Source organism: Sinohyriopsis cumingii, chromosome 11 (assembly GCF_028554795.1).
Source record: "Sinohyriopsis cumingii isolate HCF-2022 chromosome 11, ASM2855479v2, whole genome shotgun sequence".
In the NCBI taxonomy this organism is placed as follows: Eukaryota; Metazoa; Mollusca; class Bivalvia; order Unionida; family Unionidae; genus Sinohyriopsis; species Sinohyriopsis cumingii.
Window position 1 is genome coordinate 68,124,608 of NC_142971.1, and position 19,740 is coordinate 68,144,347.

General features: G+C 37.4%; 1 protein-coding gene across 1 annotated transcript; it reads left to right on the top strand.

Annotated features, from left to right (window-relative positions):
* Positions 1-195: 195 nt before the first annotated feature.
* Positions 196-17,998, top strand: LOC149788626 (heat shock 70 kDa protein 12B-like). The gene is made up of 5 exons (XM_089974714.1): positions 196-359; positions 6,545-6,853; positions 7,274-7,492; positions 8,503-8,665; positions 14,040-17,998. Exons 1-5 carry the CDS (start codon positions 297-299, stop codon positions 15,128-15,130), a joined length of 1,845 nt encoding a protein of 614 aa, XP_089830840.1. The 5' UTR covers positions 196-296; the 3' UTR covers positions 15,131-17,998.
* Positions 17,999-19,740: the final 1,742 nt, after the last annotated feature.

A 19,740-nucleotide genomic window follows, 5' to 3' on the forward strand; every position in this document is an offset into this window, starting at 1 on the left:
CCCACATAAGAAAATGTCTTACTTATTAACAACATTCCTTTTTTTTTTTTAAAATGATGAGTCCATTGTAGTAGACTAGTCTGGCATGCTTTGGTATATACTTATGTAAAAAAAAATGATGCAACTATCCGATGTAAATAATGAATTTCTTTAGGCCCTACGGTTCGTGTGACTCATATCTAAAAATGGCAACAGCGGTATTCCCGTATTAGATATGAAACTAGAACCGAACGAAATGAATGTGATTTCATTTCTTGCATATCTCTGAAGACCTAATTTTGCTACTTTCAACGGATATGGCCTCGAATTTCGGACAAACTGACGAGAACGACATCATTTATACAGCGCCCGAGAATGAGGTATTTATCCCCACCGATTGTCCTCTATCTAATGTATCTTTGGATGTATCGCAGGTTTGTTAACCTTTTGTGGGCTCTTTATTTTCAAATCCATCCGCTTATTAATTGACCCTTTGTCTTGCTGTCTGTGAATTCTTGTTTGTGCATGACTGTGATTTTGGAAGTCCCGGGTGACCGAGTGGTCTAAGGCGATCGTCTATAATATCATTATCTGTCCGCGTGAATCCGAGTCCTGGCTCGGGCATTTGGGTAAGCTTGCAAGTAAGTTCTACGGGCCGATTATTCTTTTTGGGTTCTTCCTTCATCAAGATATACTGGACGTCATGTATAGTATATTATGTGCTGAAAATGACTTTAAACCCCACCAAACGAAACAAATTGTACGACTACAAGAGTAATGTGTTATGTAGGTTAATATTATAACTGTTATGTATGTTAAACGCATTAAAAATGCAGAAAACGTCACATGACGTCAGGATTTACCGGAAACTACATTGGCATAGCTTGCTTTGTTGGCAGGGCAAATGCTACTATACTGCCAAGCGTTTTGAACACTATATAAAATACATTTTTGGGACACATTAAAAGATAAGTCAGACTAAATACTTCCATTTGAGAAAATGTAGAGTAACTTGGATGTAAGTCTGTTCCTCACTTGATGTACTCTCGATCTTTTGGTCAAGATATTTGGGTCATGGACGAATCGCTTGCCTAATCCAGCATCGTAGCAAGAAATTCTGTCCCCACCCCATCTCCCATCAGAACATAATTATGGGGCCCCCTCGCAATACAAAAAGTTGCTTGATGAGATTTTTGGCCCCTACCAGGTCTGGTCGCACATCACCCACCCACCCCATCCCACCCCCTTCCTAACCACTCCATTGCATTTGCGGGGGATCGCTCCGGCGGTTGTTACGTCACAGTCTTGAACACCAAAAAAGTAAATGGACAATTGAAGATTGAGATATTTCTGCTGGGAACCTAATACTCCACTTTTGATTAAACTCTACGGCACTAACGGCTCAAACATAATTTTATGCCGAATTAATTAACGGATCCAGTGCCTTTTTTTTTACAATGATACGCACCGAGCTAAACTGAATGATAACTGAAAAAATACAACGAAAAATGAATCGGTTCCCACCTGGAACGAATTGTAAGATGTAATATGAAACGATCTGTCAACAATAAACGAATTGAAATTGAACAAATATTAAGCACAAAAAACAACCGCTCAAGCAATGACACGTTAATTTCAAAGCAATAATAAGGTTTCACCCAAAAAGTGATACTTGATTTAATATAAATTGGGACATCTTATGGTGTCAAATTTATAACCAAAAGGGATGTTCAGCCCCACCGCACCGCCGGATGGTCAATGAGCCACCACGAATGGTCCTCCCCTCACGGTCTGACTATGGATCCGCAGAACCTCTTGTTCCCTGCTGACCAGGTGGTCCCGAAGTTTTGGTTCCTCACTACGAGATGACCACTATCTTCTTCCAGGTCAACGTCACAATGACAGCAGCACACCGGGTATATGCCAACCCAAATTAGCACTACGGCTAAAACACCTTCAGTACGGTGCAAATACAAAGATACAGTATAGAAAGGACGTCGGGGGTGGGTGGGTGGGGGCTGTGCTGTAAAATTGATCTAGTCTATATACTAAAATTAACAAGCCCGTCAAGTAGTGCCGTTTGTAGTTACAGTGCTATGGATATTCTTGATAAATTAATTAGAGTGAAGAGTTTGCCAGAACCTCCCAGTAGGAAGAGTCGTATAATAAGCCATTGGTGACGTACGGAGTCAAACGTCTTCCTTCTGTCCCAAAAATGTGACAACGTTTGATTTCAATTATAGGTTAGCAAAATTAGCTACATGTAAGTTAAACAATGCCGTTAGCAACTCAATCCCTTTTGCAGGCGCTTCTGTTGAGTATTCGGAGTATGTGTACATTATTTTTCAAGTAATCTCTACAAAACAGGTAGCAGAGATACAGCCCTGTAGCTGTCTGGGTCAGTTGTACATGTTCCTCCGCCTTTGGAGTTTAGTACAATCATGCCAAAATTTGATTGACATTGTATATATATATATATATATATATATATATATATATATATATATATATATATATATATATCGAGAGAGAGATGTATGTATGTAATATATATATATATATTATATATATATATATATATATATATATATATATATATATATATATATATATATATATATATATATATATATGTGTGTGTGTGTGTGTGTGTGTGTGTGTGTGTAGATGATAGGTCTTTTTATTCACTGTAGAGCTATGGAATTAATCATGGGTGTTAAGGTATTTCGCAAAAAAAAAAGTTAGCTTTCTCTTATGTCTTGCATTCTCTTTTTCCGTCAAATTTTAGTTCGAAACTGCTTTCAGAGTTTCTTTCTCTATTACGTTGTTTATCTTATAATTTGCAGAGAAGTTAAATACCTAACTCTGCTGCCTCATCCAAGTAATTACATGGTTGAGAGAGGCTTGATCTGCACACCAGGTCGTGAAAAGCAACAACGACAATGCGAAAAGCCATTTTCGGCGATGTTGCCGAAATACAGGCAAAGAAAGAAAGCAGATGCTATCCTTCGAAACCTTTTGGATCAGCATGCCGCCCCCCCCCCCCATGTCATCGCGTCAACCCTCAAGCTGCCCCACACGTTGCTCAACGATATGCCCCGTAAGAGGTATATCCGGTAGAAAACGAAGTCCTGTTCGCAAGCGCTGGAACGGTAGAGAAAGAAGAACAAACGATTGCCTTCAAAATTTTTGGATCAGCGCACCGCCACGCGAGCTGCTTTGGGCGCCGACCATCGCGCGTCTGTAGCTGAAGAAGCGCTGCGAACCGAGCGTTTGCCAGGGTTTAAGTTGGCTAAAGCGAACGGATGTTGACCTCTGTTCCATTTGGCTAGGTTAACGATGCCGACGCGTTGGTGTTTCTGAGAACCATGAAGGTTAAAATCAGGGCAGTGAAAGCTATCGGTAGGGGGAGGTTCGCCCTGTAAAGGATGTATAAGCTAGAAAGGAGCACACCAACCAATGAAGGAGAGACAGAGACAGTGCCTAACTTTCACTCTGGATCCGTGATTTTGCTATGGACAGACAACATGGAAGAGGCATATTGGGGCAAACATCCAGGAAACAGAGAAAAATGTACATCAAAAGGTTATGGATGGCAACTTGTGAGGTGCATTGCTCTGGATTTGTTTATTTCCAAATACTGGTCACTAAGTGGGGGCAGCTACAAACCGATACTGAAATGCATTCGTGCCTGTTAATAATAACTGAGGACAACCGCTCCTATGAATGGTTCATTCAATAAGCATTGTAACGGCTGAAGACAATGTCAGTTGCACGACAAAATCGCTAGGAACACATTGGTGAGTTTAGCTTTACAGGAATCGAGTTACCGGTGAAGGCTATTGACATTCCAAAGTTTGAGAGACAAAATCCAATAATTTCAGTCTATATTTATGCTTGGAAAAATTGTCCGTGCCCAGTATCTAAATGCAAACACGAATGAAGTACGAAGTTGACCTTCTTGAGACTGCAGAAGCTCTGGCCAAGCCTAGCCCCCGCCGCACCGCTGAAACCCAGGCTGAGCCCAACGCCTGGACTAAGAACACTGTCCTGGCAGCTAAGCCGAAGGCTGCTATCGCCACCACATCGAAAGTTACGCTTGCTGTGGTTGGGACGATGGTCAAGCCTACTGTTTCAGCACTTGCAATCGCTAAACGTCGCGTAGATAACAGAGCCTTTATTTGAATTAAAAACAGACTTCATACCGGCACAGCAAGCATTGTGGATGGAAGGCAGTTCGCAGAAATTGCATGCGAGCATTTACAGTTAAAACATTTTTTAAATCACTTGAAATATCGCAAAGATAAATTTTCTGTACATCGATACTGCACATCTAAATACTGATATGAAATATAATATTGGCTGTACGACACAAACAGATATCCAGCAAAAAGCCTTTTACATGATGGTGCATATAACAGAAGAAATGGGGCCTTTGCGCTGTTTGTTTTCTTATCTTCCCGTTGTGCGCTTGAACAACGTCGGGCAGACACTTGACCCCGGCACCCACGGCGATTTTGAGGACGAACCGGTGGCTGAATAACCGCTCGACCAGCGTACCAGTGACTGAATAACACTCGACCAGTGTGTGGATAAAGGCTCAACAATAGATTAAAAACGATGACCACTTGCCTGCCCATGGCGAACGTCCGTTGTTTTGTTCGGCAAGCATCATCATTAAGTCGCAAAGTTTTGTAAAGTTCTAAATATAACTTATTTCCCTAAAATAGAAAGCAAAATTTTAAAAAATTGCTTACAATATAGTGAATGAAATTCTAAATAGTTCTAAACGTTCTATAACACTTCCAAAAGTATCGAGTTATCCAAAATGAGTTAATGTGATTATCCAAATGAAGTTTACACTATTATGGTGATGTGCCGATGGTCTTAAAAGTATCACAGTTATATAATCCCAAAATGTCTTTAAATGAATTCACAGTAATTCAAACAGCTACTAATTCCAAAAGGTATGAGCATTTTGTAATTCTGATGAGTGATTGAAATATAAACATAAATCCACTTAAATGATCACAACTTTTTGTCCCTTCTAAGACTTATAATAATGCTAGGAAAAATGCATTTCCAGTTAACCATCCCTTGTGTTCAAAACTGAGACGCAATATGTAAGGCGAAAGTATTTTAGCAACTAGGCAATCAGAAATTAGGTCAACTAAATTTCCCTTGTGGTGGAATCCCATTACCTGTACTGAACTCATCAACATGATTACTTCAATAAAAGTACATCTGACTATCTTTGAAACTATGAATGTGTTTACAAGAATGACCTCATATAAGAGTACAAACCTACAACTATAAAGTTTTATGGTGTCAATATATTTGTAACTCTTGGCTCATGACTGTATCTATTCGTGTGTGTGTGTGTGTGTGTGTGTGTGTGTGTGTGTTGTATTCATTCTTTATTTCCATCATAATATTTTCAGATACATACTAGACAAACCAAACTAAACAATAGAGAAATCATGCGTAAATAATGTTCAAAGATGCAAACGTTTAACTTAAATGATTGTACACTAAAAGGACATAAGCAATAGTATGAGAGCAACAAATGAAGATTGGTGAAAGTAGATATGATGAAAATATTTGAAAATGCACAGATGAACCCAAAACATTTGTTTATAAACATGTGCTTGAAGAAGGAGTACGTACATGTGCGTATTTATGTTCATATGTAATGATATTTTCCTAGAATGACAGGTCTAATGTATTAATTTATACTGCATTATGCGACGGCGGTTCTAGGATTGTGGACTTGGTTAGCAAGATTTAGCAAAAGCCTCTCAACGTGGACAAAACAATTTTTGTTGCTTATTCCTATCCATATGTGGATTACAATTAAATTTTCATGCTGTTACAGAAATATTTCCATTGGCAACACATTTCTGTTAACTTTTGGTATTTGAATTTTATGCCAAAAATCTTCTTAGCAGTCAAGATACACAATGCAATTTGAATTTGTTTTTAATGTTATATACTTATAATCTTAGATTTTCAGTCCATCAGAGCAATTCAATTTTGCAAACATTTTTAATTGTTTTATTTTGAGACGTTTGGTACAAATACATTGTAATCATGATGAATCAAAAACTGATCGAGAGACAAATATGATTCAGTGTATATCTTATTAAATTTTCCAAATATTCATAATTTTTAATATTTTTTTCTTTTAATTTTCGGTTTGCACTGCAGCAGTGATAATATGCATATCTGATAAGCACAAATTTACTTTGTATTCATTGTTCCTCATTTACATTCAATCACTATCGTTTGAAGTTATTATTATTAGGTTAATATTTTTATAATGATAATCATAACTAATGTAAACGAAGAAAGCAAGGTGTTTTACTTACAAGAACATTCTTTTATTGCATTTGACCAAAAACAAAAAGAGTGGATTAACTGAGAGTAACAGTTTAAAACATCACGAAAACAACCTCATATCTTTGCTACCCTCAAAGCATAGTACTTGTTTTCGCTGAGTTTCGGACAGGACACCGCAATGGTGCTATCTACCAGTATATTTATGCAAAATGTAATCTTTTTTCAGAGCAACTTTGATGTCCCCAGGCTGGTAGTTGCCATAGATTTTGGAACATATGGCTCTGGCTACGCCTTCCAATTTCGGTCAGATTTCGAAAACGACCGTACAAAAATAAATTTTAACACCAAATGGCAAACCGGGGGACTGTGCACATACAAAACGACAACTTGTATTCTTCTTAAGCCTGACCAGTCTCTTGACAGCTTTGGTTATGAAGCACAAATGAAATTTGCAAGTCTAAAGGAGGAGGTTGGAGAGGGCCATGACAAATGGTTTTTCTTTCGCTTTTTTAAGATGATGCTCTACAGGAAAGAGGTTAGTACCATGTTATGTCTGCACAAATAAAATACACATACATAAGTTTCAATGAATATCTTTTTATTCACCGCATATAATCAAATAGTTTAAAACTAACTGTCGTTGTCATGAACATTGTCATGTAATTCTGGGATGGTTTACTTTGGTCCAACTGAAACCTTGATTAGCACATCACTTTCAAAAGAATTCATTCATTTTCATGTAAATTCATTCAAGGCAACTGTAAAAAGATCAGAAACTGTGTCATTACTTGAATCATTATTTGTGAACAAATAGTTAATATTAAACAACGGGATAATGGCCTAACAAATAGTTAATATTAAACAACGGGATAATCGCCTAACAAATAGTTAATATTAAACAACGGGATAATGGCCTAACGAATAAATGAGCTTTACAATAACATTTACTTTATAGCATTTATCTGAGAGAACTCCCCTTGAATCGGCGTCCGGAGCTTGTCTTCCAGCGATTCTGGTATTTTCCAAAGCCATAGAGTACATGAAAAATCATTTCATTGAGAATCTGGAAACATGTGGACTTCGGCACATGGAGAACCAAACCCAGTGGGTCCTGACAGTCCCTGCTATATGGAACGACCAAGCAAAGCAGTTTATGAGGAAAGCGGCAGAAAAGGTATTTACCTGATTACATCATCGTTCAGTTCCAGTGTGCAGTTCCCTATTTGATCTAGACACGTGATTGCAAAACATTGTATCTGAGCCCTGACATGAATAACCTGGATGCTTTACCTTTCATTCGTACCATATTTAGGTCTAGACCAACTGAGAAACATGTATGCATATAGTGTATAATTTATCATGTATGTGAATGGGAGAATTGCTTCTGATTATGCAAAACACACACAGATAGACAAATTAAATATGCATAACAGTGTATGTTCTAAAGACAGACATAGGGAATGTTGCAATTAGATATTAATTATGAAAAGGGATTAAATTATAACACCAGAATAAATAGATCAAAACTTTATTTGTTACACAAAGTAGGATGTATGTCCCTTTTATATGTTTTATAGACTTAATGTTAATATTTTCTCTACTTCATCAATCAGTCATTCCTGTTCATTACCTCCTAGAGACGTCACGACTTGTACATTCACGATGCAACTGGATCAAGTCTGAATTACAAACTGTATTGTATCACATCAGCTCTCTTTGTATTACATCGTTATGTCAGCAAATACTCGGATCGAATCTGCGTCTCAAACAGTATTATATCGCATTAGCTCTCTGTAAATACTGCATCATGTCTGAAGTTCAAATTTGAAAACTACAATACTTTTTGAGTTTCAGATTTATTTTATCACAATATCATCATTTACATTAATATAAAAAATCCTTTTTTTTCTCAAAGAATTTATTTTGAGATATATATTTTTTTTTGGCAACATAGCACATAGCAAAGGTTTATGGTTATATTAGGTATTACGTACATACAAAAATAAAGTTTGTCCCGTAGAACTTAAAGACCTCAGAAGGGGAGGGGAGGACTGGGCAAAGATTTTCAACACTGTAACTTGAATGTAGTCGTTTCACTAGATTTCTGGGACTATACCTATATGAAAATATATTTGATGAAAAGATAAAAGGGTACGCTTGATTGTACCTTATATTTCGTTACAGGCCGGTATTCCTAGTGACAAGTTGTTGCTGTCACTAGAGCCAGAGGCAGCTGCCATCTACTGCAGTCAAATTTCAGCCAATCAGTTGGAGATACAGGGGGAGGAAGGGAAGCTCCAGTATGTGGCTGCTCCAGGGTCCACCGTCATGATTGTAGATCTCGGAGGTGAGCAGTGAATATTATAAGTAAGAGTGTAGCCAAGTGCCCCTTCGAGTTCAAGATGATTAGCATATATGCCAGTAAAACAGTTGTAAAGTTCTACTATAATTTTTCCACGTTTTCATTGACTTTATTTCATGCTGCCTTATATTTTTTTATCAAACAATAGTATTACCAGATATATAAAAATATAACTTTATGTCATTTACGTTCTCAGTCCAACCCTCGGCCATTAGCATAGCCGGCCGATTAGCGTATTGGGCCCATTAAAAACTCGGCCTATCGGTCCACAAAACGTATAATAGTAATGTGGATGTTATGATCTCTTTTGTGAATGAAATGTTCTTTATTTCAACGGTCATTTCATTTTATTTAAACCTTTTACGTGTCTATTTCAGTAACTTAAAAGCTTAATGCAGTCATATTAATAAGAGAAATATAAATTCATGACGAGAATAATATGACAGGTTTAATTCTCAAGGAAATATATGGTTTAATATTTGGTATACAACATATATGACTTTAAATCAGCTTTTATTCACAAAATATTGATTGCTTGTACCAATTACAACGATTATTTTTGCATAGATCAACTCCCTCCCGACCTTGAAAATAGTATATAGAGGATGTAATAAACAGACTGCTCATTGGGAACATATTTAACATAAATCTAACTTTCTTCTTGAGTTTCTCTGTATTTGCTACAGACAAAGGAAATAGCATATTTCCTCCATCGACGGTAGACTGTTTGAAAAATCCCTAAAGTATAATAAAAATGAATTGCAGTAAGATATAATAAAGATTAAGGGGCAGTACACTGAAATAATGACAAGACGTTGGTTGAATTCTCCTTGATATAATTAATGAATAACCTGGAAAAATGTAACAAAGACATTATACTTTTAACTTTAATAAAAGAAAATTGTATTTATTACTGTATTGATTTGTTTCGCTTTTTTCTTTTACCAGGTGATAATCGTATCAAAACCGGCACCTGTCGATAAAAAAGTGTACTAATAAAGGCTTTTATAAGTTATACTCAGTCATTCTGTCTTCAACGTTTGATAGAAACAGTTAGGGGGTCTTAAAGACGGTCATTTGGCCTTGCTTATCTTGGATCTTATCCAGACTGAACGTTGTCCTTGCCAGTATAGCATTAGGTCCCTGTGTAAAGTTTTCAGCTGTCAGCTCATATTCAGAGTCCTAGTATTAGCAAGTTCATACCTTTTTATATCCTTAAATTTGGTTTGAAACGAAGCGTGCTTCCTCCAGAGGCGTAGTCCGGAGGGGGGGGAGGGGGGCAGGGGGGTACATATGTCCCCGGGCGACAAGGTACAGGGGCGCCAAAATGAGGCTTACAACGTTACATTATAATAAGTAAACAAGGGTAATAAATCGGTCACAAGATCGCAGCAGATTAAACGGGGAGGGGGCTGGGGCGCCAATTTTAAAGTTCGTCCCCGGGCGCAAAATATCATAGCTACGCCTCTGACTTCCTCACAAACATTTATGAGCAGATTAACAGTTCTTTTATCAGTGCTCTCTCTTTATGCGTCGAACTAAAAACACCACAAAGGGCTCGTTTCTCATTGCAATTAAAGTAAAATGAATGCGGCGCTACCATTTTTTGATAATGTATATCGTACTAATGTTTTAGTCGGGTCTTTTCCTAATACCCGGGTAGAACTCCGAGATATTTCGTTCAGACCGGGATGGCTGCTTGTTTGGCTGCGCCTGGAAGCCACAGATTTGTTGTGAGCCAGACCCCAAGAAATCCAGTAGGCACTGAAGTTCCCGATGGAAACACTCCAAACGTAATGCATGATGATGTTCATGGAATGACAGCGGGCTAGAACAAACACGCTCACTGACCGAAACTATCAGCTCTTCTTAAAGACACTCGTTTCCCCAATCCCCTCCTCAATCCCAGCCCCATTTTCGGATTCGAATTATCAGGGTTTTACAGAGCAGGCAGATACACACACACATATATAACAGTCAATACCCAAGCGTGAATCTACGTTCCGCTGCTTTATATTCCCATCAAGGAAATAAACACAAATTAGTGTATTCTTGATTGATAAAAACAGTACCGTGCTACAAGCTATTCTTGTAGGTGTTGAGACCTAAGGGTGAGAAGGTATCTCATATAGCAAACTACTTTGGCGTAGATTATGTGAATGCAGCATTCAGAAGTTCATGATATGTATTTTAGATGAGAAACAATCGATAGTGAATGTGTTTGAGTCCACTGTTGCCCAATAGATTAAAATTCTGCACTGGACCTGTGAGAACAACTAATGACAAGCGCACTGCGAGTCTATATGGTCCTGGCGTCTTTACTAGTCGCGCTGCACATGCCTCTCGGGCCATCGCCCCGGTTATGTGTCTCTCTAGCTGTTAAAACCCTCGGCCACGTAGTAGGCTTTCCTTGCACATCCAAGGCAAGTGTAGAAACTGGTGCTCCATTAAGGTCGAGTATTTGACGAATGATAGCATCAAAACTATTTTAAACGCTGGTGGTTTTACCCTCAACAATAACAATCACACGGTTATCGCTCTGGGCACCGGTTTTCATTTCATTAACTTCCACATAAATCATGGTGACGGTTTATGGGCAACCATTTTAGTCCATGAGAACGGCGTTATACAAGTATATGCTGCCAGCAGTAACCAGCCTGTCGTTTCCGCCAACATCTTACACGAAAGCGTTACAGCTAGCTTTGCATTTTCGTTTTGCCGTTGGAGACATGACCCAGTGTAATCGTCGCAATCTCAAAGTACAACCATCCGAATTTTCCGCAAGCTTGGGCATATTCGGCTTTTGCAATTAGAATTCGTTGTATAAAAAGGCAATGTTTATGTAAATCCATGGTAGAGTGACCAGAAATGGGCTGGGAATACGATTCATTGGTGTCGCCTGCCAGTCGAGAAGTCGACGAAGGAGTATTGGAGCAGCTCGCACAATAAGTGCACGACGTCGACTAGGAATGGAAAACACTGCTGCGAGAGTATATGCATCAACTTTAATGTTGACACGTACCCATTCAGACCGAGGTGGTACGACAATGAAAAGCAGACAGACACATTATACTGGGTCACACCAATTATCCTAATCCAAACCTCGACCATCTAGGACTAATTACGCATGAACTGTCGGAGCAACATCCAACAGCATTTCATTCGAAGTGTCATGGGAACAATTGCTACTATAATGACAAATCCCGTGGTTGTGACCTTAGGGTAACGTATCATCCTTATCCTTTTTGTTTCGCCGGCAAAAGAAAATAGCACAGACAAAACAGAAATATATTGAAATAGACGCACTTTGTCGCGTGACAGTAATCGGCCTGAAAACCGAACAGCTTGATGTTAGATTTCCAGTTTTTATTTTAACTTAATTTGTTTTGTCGGCGATGGCCTTCCGTAGGCGGACATGTTGAAGACAGTGTTATTTTAAGATCTAGTGATAGCAAGTAAACTGATGCCTTCTATGACATATCGCTCTTGCAAGTACGACGGCGACAGATTGGAGGAGCGTGTTTCGCAGAGGAGCTAACCTCCTACCTCTCCAGATCAATTAAATTTTCATATCATGCTTCTTGTAGACGATTTGTAATGTCGCTATACCCAAAACACAAAGACCCACAAGATTTGATCCTAAAAGCGATCAGCTAGGCTATAACCTCCTTACTGGCCGAGTCTGAACAGCAGCATGCTCTATACAAAAGGTACAGGCGCGCAAAAGCGAATTAATAATAGCCAAAGCTCACGAGGAGATCATGAAAACTCTCTATGAGAATTCACGATAATCTCTTGATGTCTTATGAGCATGCCTAAAAGCACGGTACAGTTTGTACTAATTCGGAACGACATGCTTCCATCCGAAAAGATATGCTAACACTAACTGCACAGCCGTACTGTACGCACATGTTCGGCATGAGTGGTAAAATAAACATAAATACCCTTTGCCTAAAAAACAGCTGTTTCAGAATTTTAAAAAATATTAGGGTTATAATCTTTTAAAAAAGTTATAATGATTGATTCACACTGAAAGGTTTAGTAGATGCTTGGCGTCATAAATTTACACTCTTATGAAAAGGAAGTAAATATTAAGACGTGTTACGGCTCAATTGACATCAGAAAGAAACAAATTTACTAGATGTAACTTTTGTCTACAATTAATACATATAGTTGGTGCGTAAACATTATCACTGACAGGTGAGCAAACATCAAACTGATGCAGTATTCATTCTAATCACAAATGTTCCTGATGAAATAACCGAAAACAACTTCATCAAGTATCCTTCCAGTTGAAACCGTTCTGCGTGCATATATTAGTGTATAGTCCTTCGACTTCATAGTTTTGTTTGCGTCTTTCTGTGACTAAAGTGTGTGACTGAAAAGATCAAAAGGCGACCAAAACTAGCAAAAGAATAATCATTACAAGGCGTGCCCTTGTCCCCTACCCCACCCCATGAACATATCTGCCCTTACATTAATTATCCAGATATATGTAATTTTTGCAGCAAATATTTTCACCACTGCCATTAAAGCCGTATATTTACGATATTGTAAACATGACGGTCCTTGGTTTAGCTTCATTTGTGAGTGAGTGCCCCATAGGGATGGTAATACTTTTATAGAGATCCGAGCAGGCAAGCGGGCAGGCGGGGGGGGGGGTCCTTTATGTCTCTAGAGAGACTACGCAAGATACGAACAATTTATCTTGGATCTTATGTTTAGGATGAAAATCTCCGGATCATTACTTTTCTTCACTAATTCACTGTAAAGGTATTAAAGTTAGAGGGGCAAATCTTGTGACACTTGTGCGTTCGGTAAGGTCATATATTCAATACTGAAGTCATCAAGCAACGTTTCTTTCCTTTCAACTATATTACTACAACACATTTACACGTGAAGACAGCAAGGAAACGTGGTAGACATATCTATTACTGATAAGGAATGTGCCATTTATTTTATGTACGGTATTATAGTCAAGGTCGCAAGGTCAACGTAAGTTTTATTGATTGCTGTCAAAATTATAGGTCAACATAATTATTTTTAAACATTCTGCTCAGGACTGTGCAGCTCGAGGTCACGGTGAAATGAAAAATGGGGTTTCTATATTTATATCCCATTTTAAATAAAGGAATTAAATTCTGTATGCCTATACATCACTGCAACAAAATGTTATGGCTACAATTTTTGTGACTTCACAATGGTAGACTTTGGACGCAAAGCCACCGACTTTGTTCGTTAGTAACTATTGACTTTGTTCTTTCTTAATAGAATTGTATTCATTAGTTATCCTCGTTATCGCTACTATAATTATTTTTACTTCTAAAATAAATTAAAATTCATTGCGTTGCTTTACTAGGTGGCACAGTAGATATAACGACTGTGAAGATTGGAGTGGATGGTTCAATGAAGCAAGCACACGAGTCAAACGGCGACGACTCTGGTGGAATGAAGGTTAATGAGAAATTCGTATCATTACTGCATGATGTCATTGGATTGCATATATGGGAAGAATTTGCCGCCAATGAGGCACAAGACGAGCATGAATTCAGCATGGAATTCGAGTTAAGAAAAAGAGAGATTGGGGTGGGAAATGATTCTAAGAAAAAGCTCGTCATAAGACTACCATCCACACTGAAAGACATCTGGGAAAGAAGATCCGATCGGCCGGTGAATGAAAATCTCAGTCGTCTAGGAGGACGGCTCCGAGGAAAGGTCAGTTTTGCATCCGGTAGACTTAGCTTTGACGTCGATCTAATAAAAGAATTCTTTGAAGATACAATCACCGGGATACTGAATAAGGTCACAAGTGCGCATAGACAGTCATCAACTTGTGGGCATATTGACGCTGTAATTTTGGTCGGAGGTTTCTCTCAATCAAACCTGGTGACAACACGAGTTAGATCTGGTCTTGAGAACCTTCCCATACCTGTGGTCCGACCCCAAAACCCAGAACTGGCTGTGCTCGGAGGAGCCGTTCTCTTTGGTCACAATCCAAACATTATGACAAGCAGAGTGCTCCGCCATACGTACGGAGTTGGCATGACCGTGGATTTCGTACCGGAAAAATATAACGAGGAATACAAATTCGAAGCACCAGATGGGAATTTCTATGTGAGGAATGTTTTCGGAAAACACGTAGAAAGAGGTCAGGAGGTAAAAATTAACGAGTGGACTAACCCAGTGGATTACTGCGTGGATGAGAGGGGACAGATAAGTACCGAAGTATATATTTATACGTCGGAAAATAAAGGTCCAACATACACAGATGAATGTAAATACGTAGGAAAACTGTGTGTCGACTTTCGTGATGGCGAGCGCCCTAGGTTTAATGCAAGGAGGAATAAGTCAATAGAAGTTTCCATGTGCTTCGGTGGGACAGAACTTAAGGTGCGTGCAATCGATAAAACGACCAAACGTGAATACAGGGCAAGTTTAAAGTTGATCTAGGAAAAGGATCATGCAAGAAATCAGGATACGCAAACACTAAATACCGGACAATTTTTTTTTTCGATCTAGGAATAATAATGTAAAATTAAAGACATAATTAGCTCCAAGAATTTGAGCTAGTTGATATCTACACCTTATATTTTTGCAGCACAAAATCTTTTATAAAATCAGATTCAACTTCAAGAAAGAGCACATTGTTCATTCGAATATTACCTCTGTATAAAGTGGACAATATAAATTCCTAGGATCATTACATCTGCACAAGTGGACAATACAAATTCACTGAAGACATTTGTCCTTAAATTAAATTTACAGTTTATCTTGAATGTAATATAATTTGTCGATAATACTGAATTTGTATTTGTTGCATGCATGATTCAGTTACTTTCATAAAACACTGTTCTAGTAGCAGGAATCAGTGCTAAAAGTGTCCCTTTTGACAGCACCTGGATCTGGGACCCAAAAAGAGCGAACGTTGTCACCGCCAGTCACAAAAGGAGCATTATGTGTAGGTTTGTGAAAGCTTTCTTAATTCACTGGGATGGCCTGCAAGTATAAATCTCTAATCTGCATAAGAAAATGGACAATAAATTGAATGCATTTTATGCTCTCCTGTTAGAAAAGCATATGATAGTGTAACCGAGATTATTTTTTGGTAAAATTTAGATATAATCGTAAGTAGCTAAAACGCCTCAACTAAAATTTCACTTACCACTCCTTAATACAAACAAATATCATACTTATATGAACATGAATTGACCTAAATTAGACGAAGTTTCGTCAGTGAGTGAAGTAAATCTTTATGGTAAATCATTATCAAATTTACCTCTTTCTTTGCAAGGTGTGCTTCAAAGCGTTGATGGTTTGAAAAGTAATATTAAAACAGTCCAACGAAGTTATATTGACGCATTTTAAAGAATTCTTGAATGATAATTTCAGTGTACGATGACAGAAGAGGAAAAGATACTATGATTTTAACTTGATAATATGATTTCATGTAAGAGTTCATGTAAGTTATAATAAATGTAAATAAAAGCATATTTCCAACAATCTTAACAGTTATTTATATTCACAACTGTCTGTGACATGTTCCTTAATATAGTAACGCTAGTAATATAAAACTAGGAGTAACTAACTGGATGAAAGTGAGAAGATTCAGCTCTGCCACAATTAATTTAGTTTAAATATCCAACATGGTGCTGACTAGAATATTTGTGATCATAAATACACAAGCACAAAGTAAAACCTTCTCCTTGTGTCTGAGTTATTTTGTTTGGCTGTCAGTGGCAACCTTGCCTGCATTTCGCTACTAGAACGTAAGTCTGGACACAGACATTAGAATATAATCTATTTCACTGTTTGACTGAAGTTTAAGTTGTCTGACCCATTGACTGGCCAATCAGATGTTTTAATTCTGAATCCTAAACTTAGTATCAAACTTATTTGGTGAAATTATGCTGACATCACTTATTTATTTTGCATTTAGTTTCGTATTCTGCTCCAGAAAATATAATGCAATTATTTAATAGATACATCATTCAACAGCAATTATACTTTTGGCTATATTACCTTACCAGTGTGACACTATAGGATTTCTCTATCTTTGTGTCTCTTGAATACCTACGTTATATAATCGTGTTGTATGTGTTCGCACTGTGAATAGTAGAATCGTAGAAATTATGAAATAAGAAACTTAATTAATATTTGAAATATAATAAAAGCATGCTTCAAAAGCGGTCTATTATTATACGCCATCTTTAGTTCGACATAATGTTATGGGATAATTGCATCCATCCGTCTGTCCTTAGTCAGTTAAAATTTCTTTATACAGCCCATACATGTTGTAATGCTAAATTTTGGGATAACATTTTACCCAGATATATTTCACTACTAAATTGTGTGTTGTGTACTGTAAGCAGTTACCCAGCTGAAAGGTCAAGGTCACATACAGAAAAAATTACTGCTTCCTTGCCTCGGCCGTGGCTTTGGAATCGCTAGCTATGTTAGTATGAATATATCCAGCCATAGGTCATGTATAGACGGTGATTCGCATGTTTCCATCTCACCACCTATTTCAAGATCAAAACAATGCAACATGTAACCCATTAATATTTTTCTTTGTTCAGACATTATATTTTAACCACTGAAGACATCTAAATGAAATGAAATGACACACACAAACACACACACACAGATATATATATATATATATATATATATATATATATATATATATATATATATATATATATATATATATATATATATATACATGAAGTCCAGGTCTTATAAAAAAGAATATGAAACTCCTTGGCTTCTTTTCCTGCCTGGGCTGAAACGTTGAAACACAAAATATATTTGAATGACAGTTTGCACAGCCATGCATCATCGCTAAACGGTGTGTTGTGTGCAGTATTAATGATTTTTACCTTGAAGGTAAAAGATCACAACAAGGGACTATATATGTGAACGGTTTCCTTTGTCTGAGGTTTACATTTGAATCAACATATATAATTTTATGAAATTTTTCTCAAGTATACAGCATGACCTAACATCATTATGATGCATCACAATCATTCCCAGTCTTGTGGAAATGTAATTAGAACGATATCTCATGTATGGCTTGTGGTACATGTGTTTTTCATTGACTTTCTGCATTACAATTGATTGCGAATTACACTTGGTGCGGTCGTTGCATTATTATTACTACCTAAATCTTCATGCACATTTGCCCTTTATTACCCAATCGCTGCTAAAAGGCTTTAAATAATCCGGATGTTTTCTTGTTGATAATATTGTTTAGGGAAATGCCTTTAGATGGTTCTGTTAATTTATTGAAAATGTACTTTGAATAAAAACTTCCTTGTATTTTGTGCCTCGTTTTTCTTGGCTATGGAATAAATTTCACGCTATACTTGGGCATTGAAAGTAACGTCAGCGCCGTCATCATTAATAACAATAAATTTCAACCTCTTTATGAATGATTTTCTTTTCTATCTACATTATTACATTAGTATACACTGTTATGTTTACTGAAATGACACTTGATATTTCTTAATGAGTTAAAGAAAGTGGTGTTACGTATACTGATGTATTTCAAATATATTACTGTAAATCACTCTACACCTCTTGTTCATCACTTCCGCCCCCACCCCACCCCCTGCCCTCCAAAAAAAAACGATAGCGCAAAAAGGAGTCTCAAAAGAATGTGTCCACTATGTGTAGCAATGTTGTATGAGACTCTGAACTTCTTGGGTTTGGGCTTAGCATTATGTAGAAATTTACTGTTCACCGACGAAAAACATGTACTCAACTTTGGATCCCCCTTGAGTTGGTCGTTTCATAACTCCTTACGATTTATTGAGATTTCACAGAGCCAAAAAGTCGATTTATTGTACAGATGAGCGTTTTCAAATATGGTTCAGTGTCATTGAAATACTAATTCAAATCTTGGTTTGATGCCACCATACAATCTACACTCACTGAGATCTATTTCGAATTGTGCCTATTTGTCAATCCAGTTTCTACTCTAGTTAGAAGACGTATTACGGGGGAGGGGGTTATACTTTTTATCACTTGTTTTAGAATTGCCATATGAAGTAGCGAATGGTTCTTTTGTTATTTCTTTAACAATAAATATTGTAATATATGCTAAGTTGTTGTGCATGTTTGTTTGTATTGTGTGCGTGATCTTTATCACAAATATCAGAAAAGCCATTCTGATCTGTTAATCCCTGGAGGCAGCCCTAAAGTTCTTGGAGCACATGCCCATCCTAAGGAGAGTATTCGTAGCGCTTTTTACGATGAATTGTCTGGTCTTTTTTAAGTCAAATCAGTATGTTGTTGAACTATCTCAATTATACGGAAACCCAATAACATCCATGGGTCTAAACTAAAAGTTAGAAGCTCCGAAAGTAATTGAGGTCGTGCGATAGTGAAGTACTCTTCAGATATTTGAAATGTACCGTAGTTGCAGATGCTCAGTAATCTAAAGTAATGTAAACTCATTCTTTTATCGCTAATTTGGTGTCATATTCCCCTTGACCCTAGTCATTCGGCTCGATTGCATTGCCGTTATTGACAATGAATCGAAGAGATAGAGAGCAGGTGTGTGCAAGTTGTATAGAGAAACACTTCTCCTCTGAGAAGAACTGAACTTCAGACATTTCATCCTGTAAATTGTGAGCAATAATCCTTTAACATGTGGCCACAATTTCTCTAAGTGTATAGATATCTTATATGATCGATTCCTTCAAACCGCTATTTAGTTTTCGCTTTTCTCCGCTCAGAGCAAAGTAACTTCACCCATTATACGTGTCTTGCTGGTTGCAAATTTTAGAGTAGGTAACAATAGGGTAAATAGTTCAGTTTGTATTTGTATAGACTTCATGAATCATTCATTCAAATTTACACAATGAGCAAGCGCATCTCATCAAAACATAATTATATCAGACTGAAGTAAAAATTCCCTGGCATGCATTCTAGATATGTGGAAACATTCTTTGACATAATCTGAATACTTCTCGCTCTAACGGCTATTTAAGTGTGTGTGACGTGATGTGATTTGGATTTTTAACGTAGCTTTCAAACTTTTTCAGTCATATCGCTAC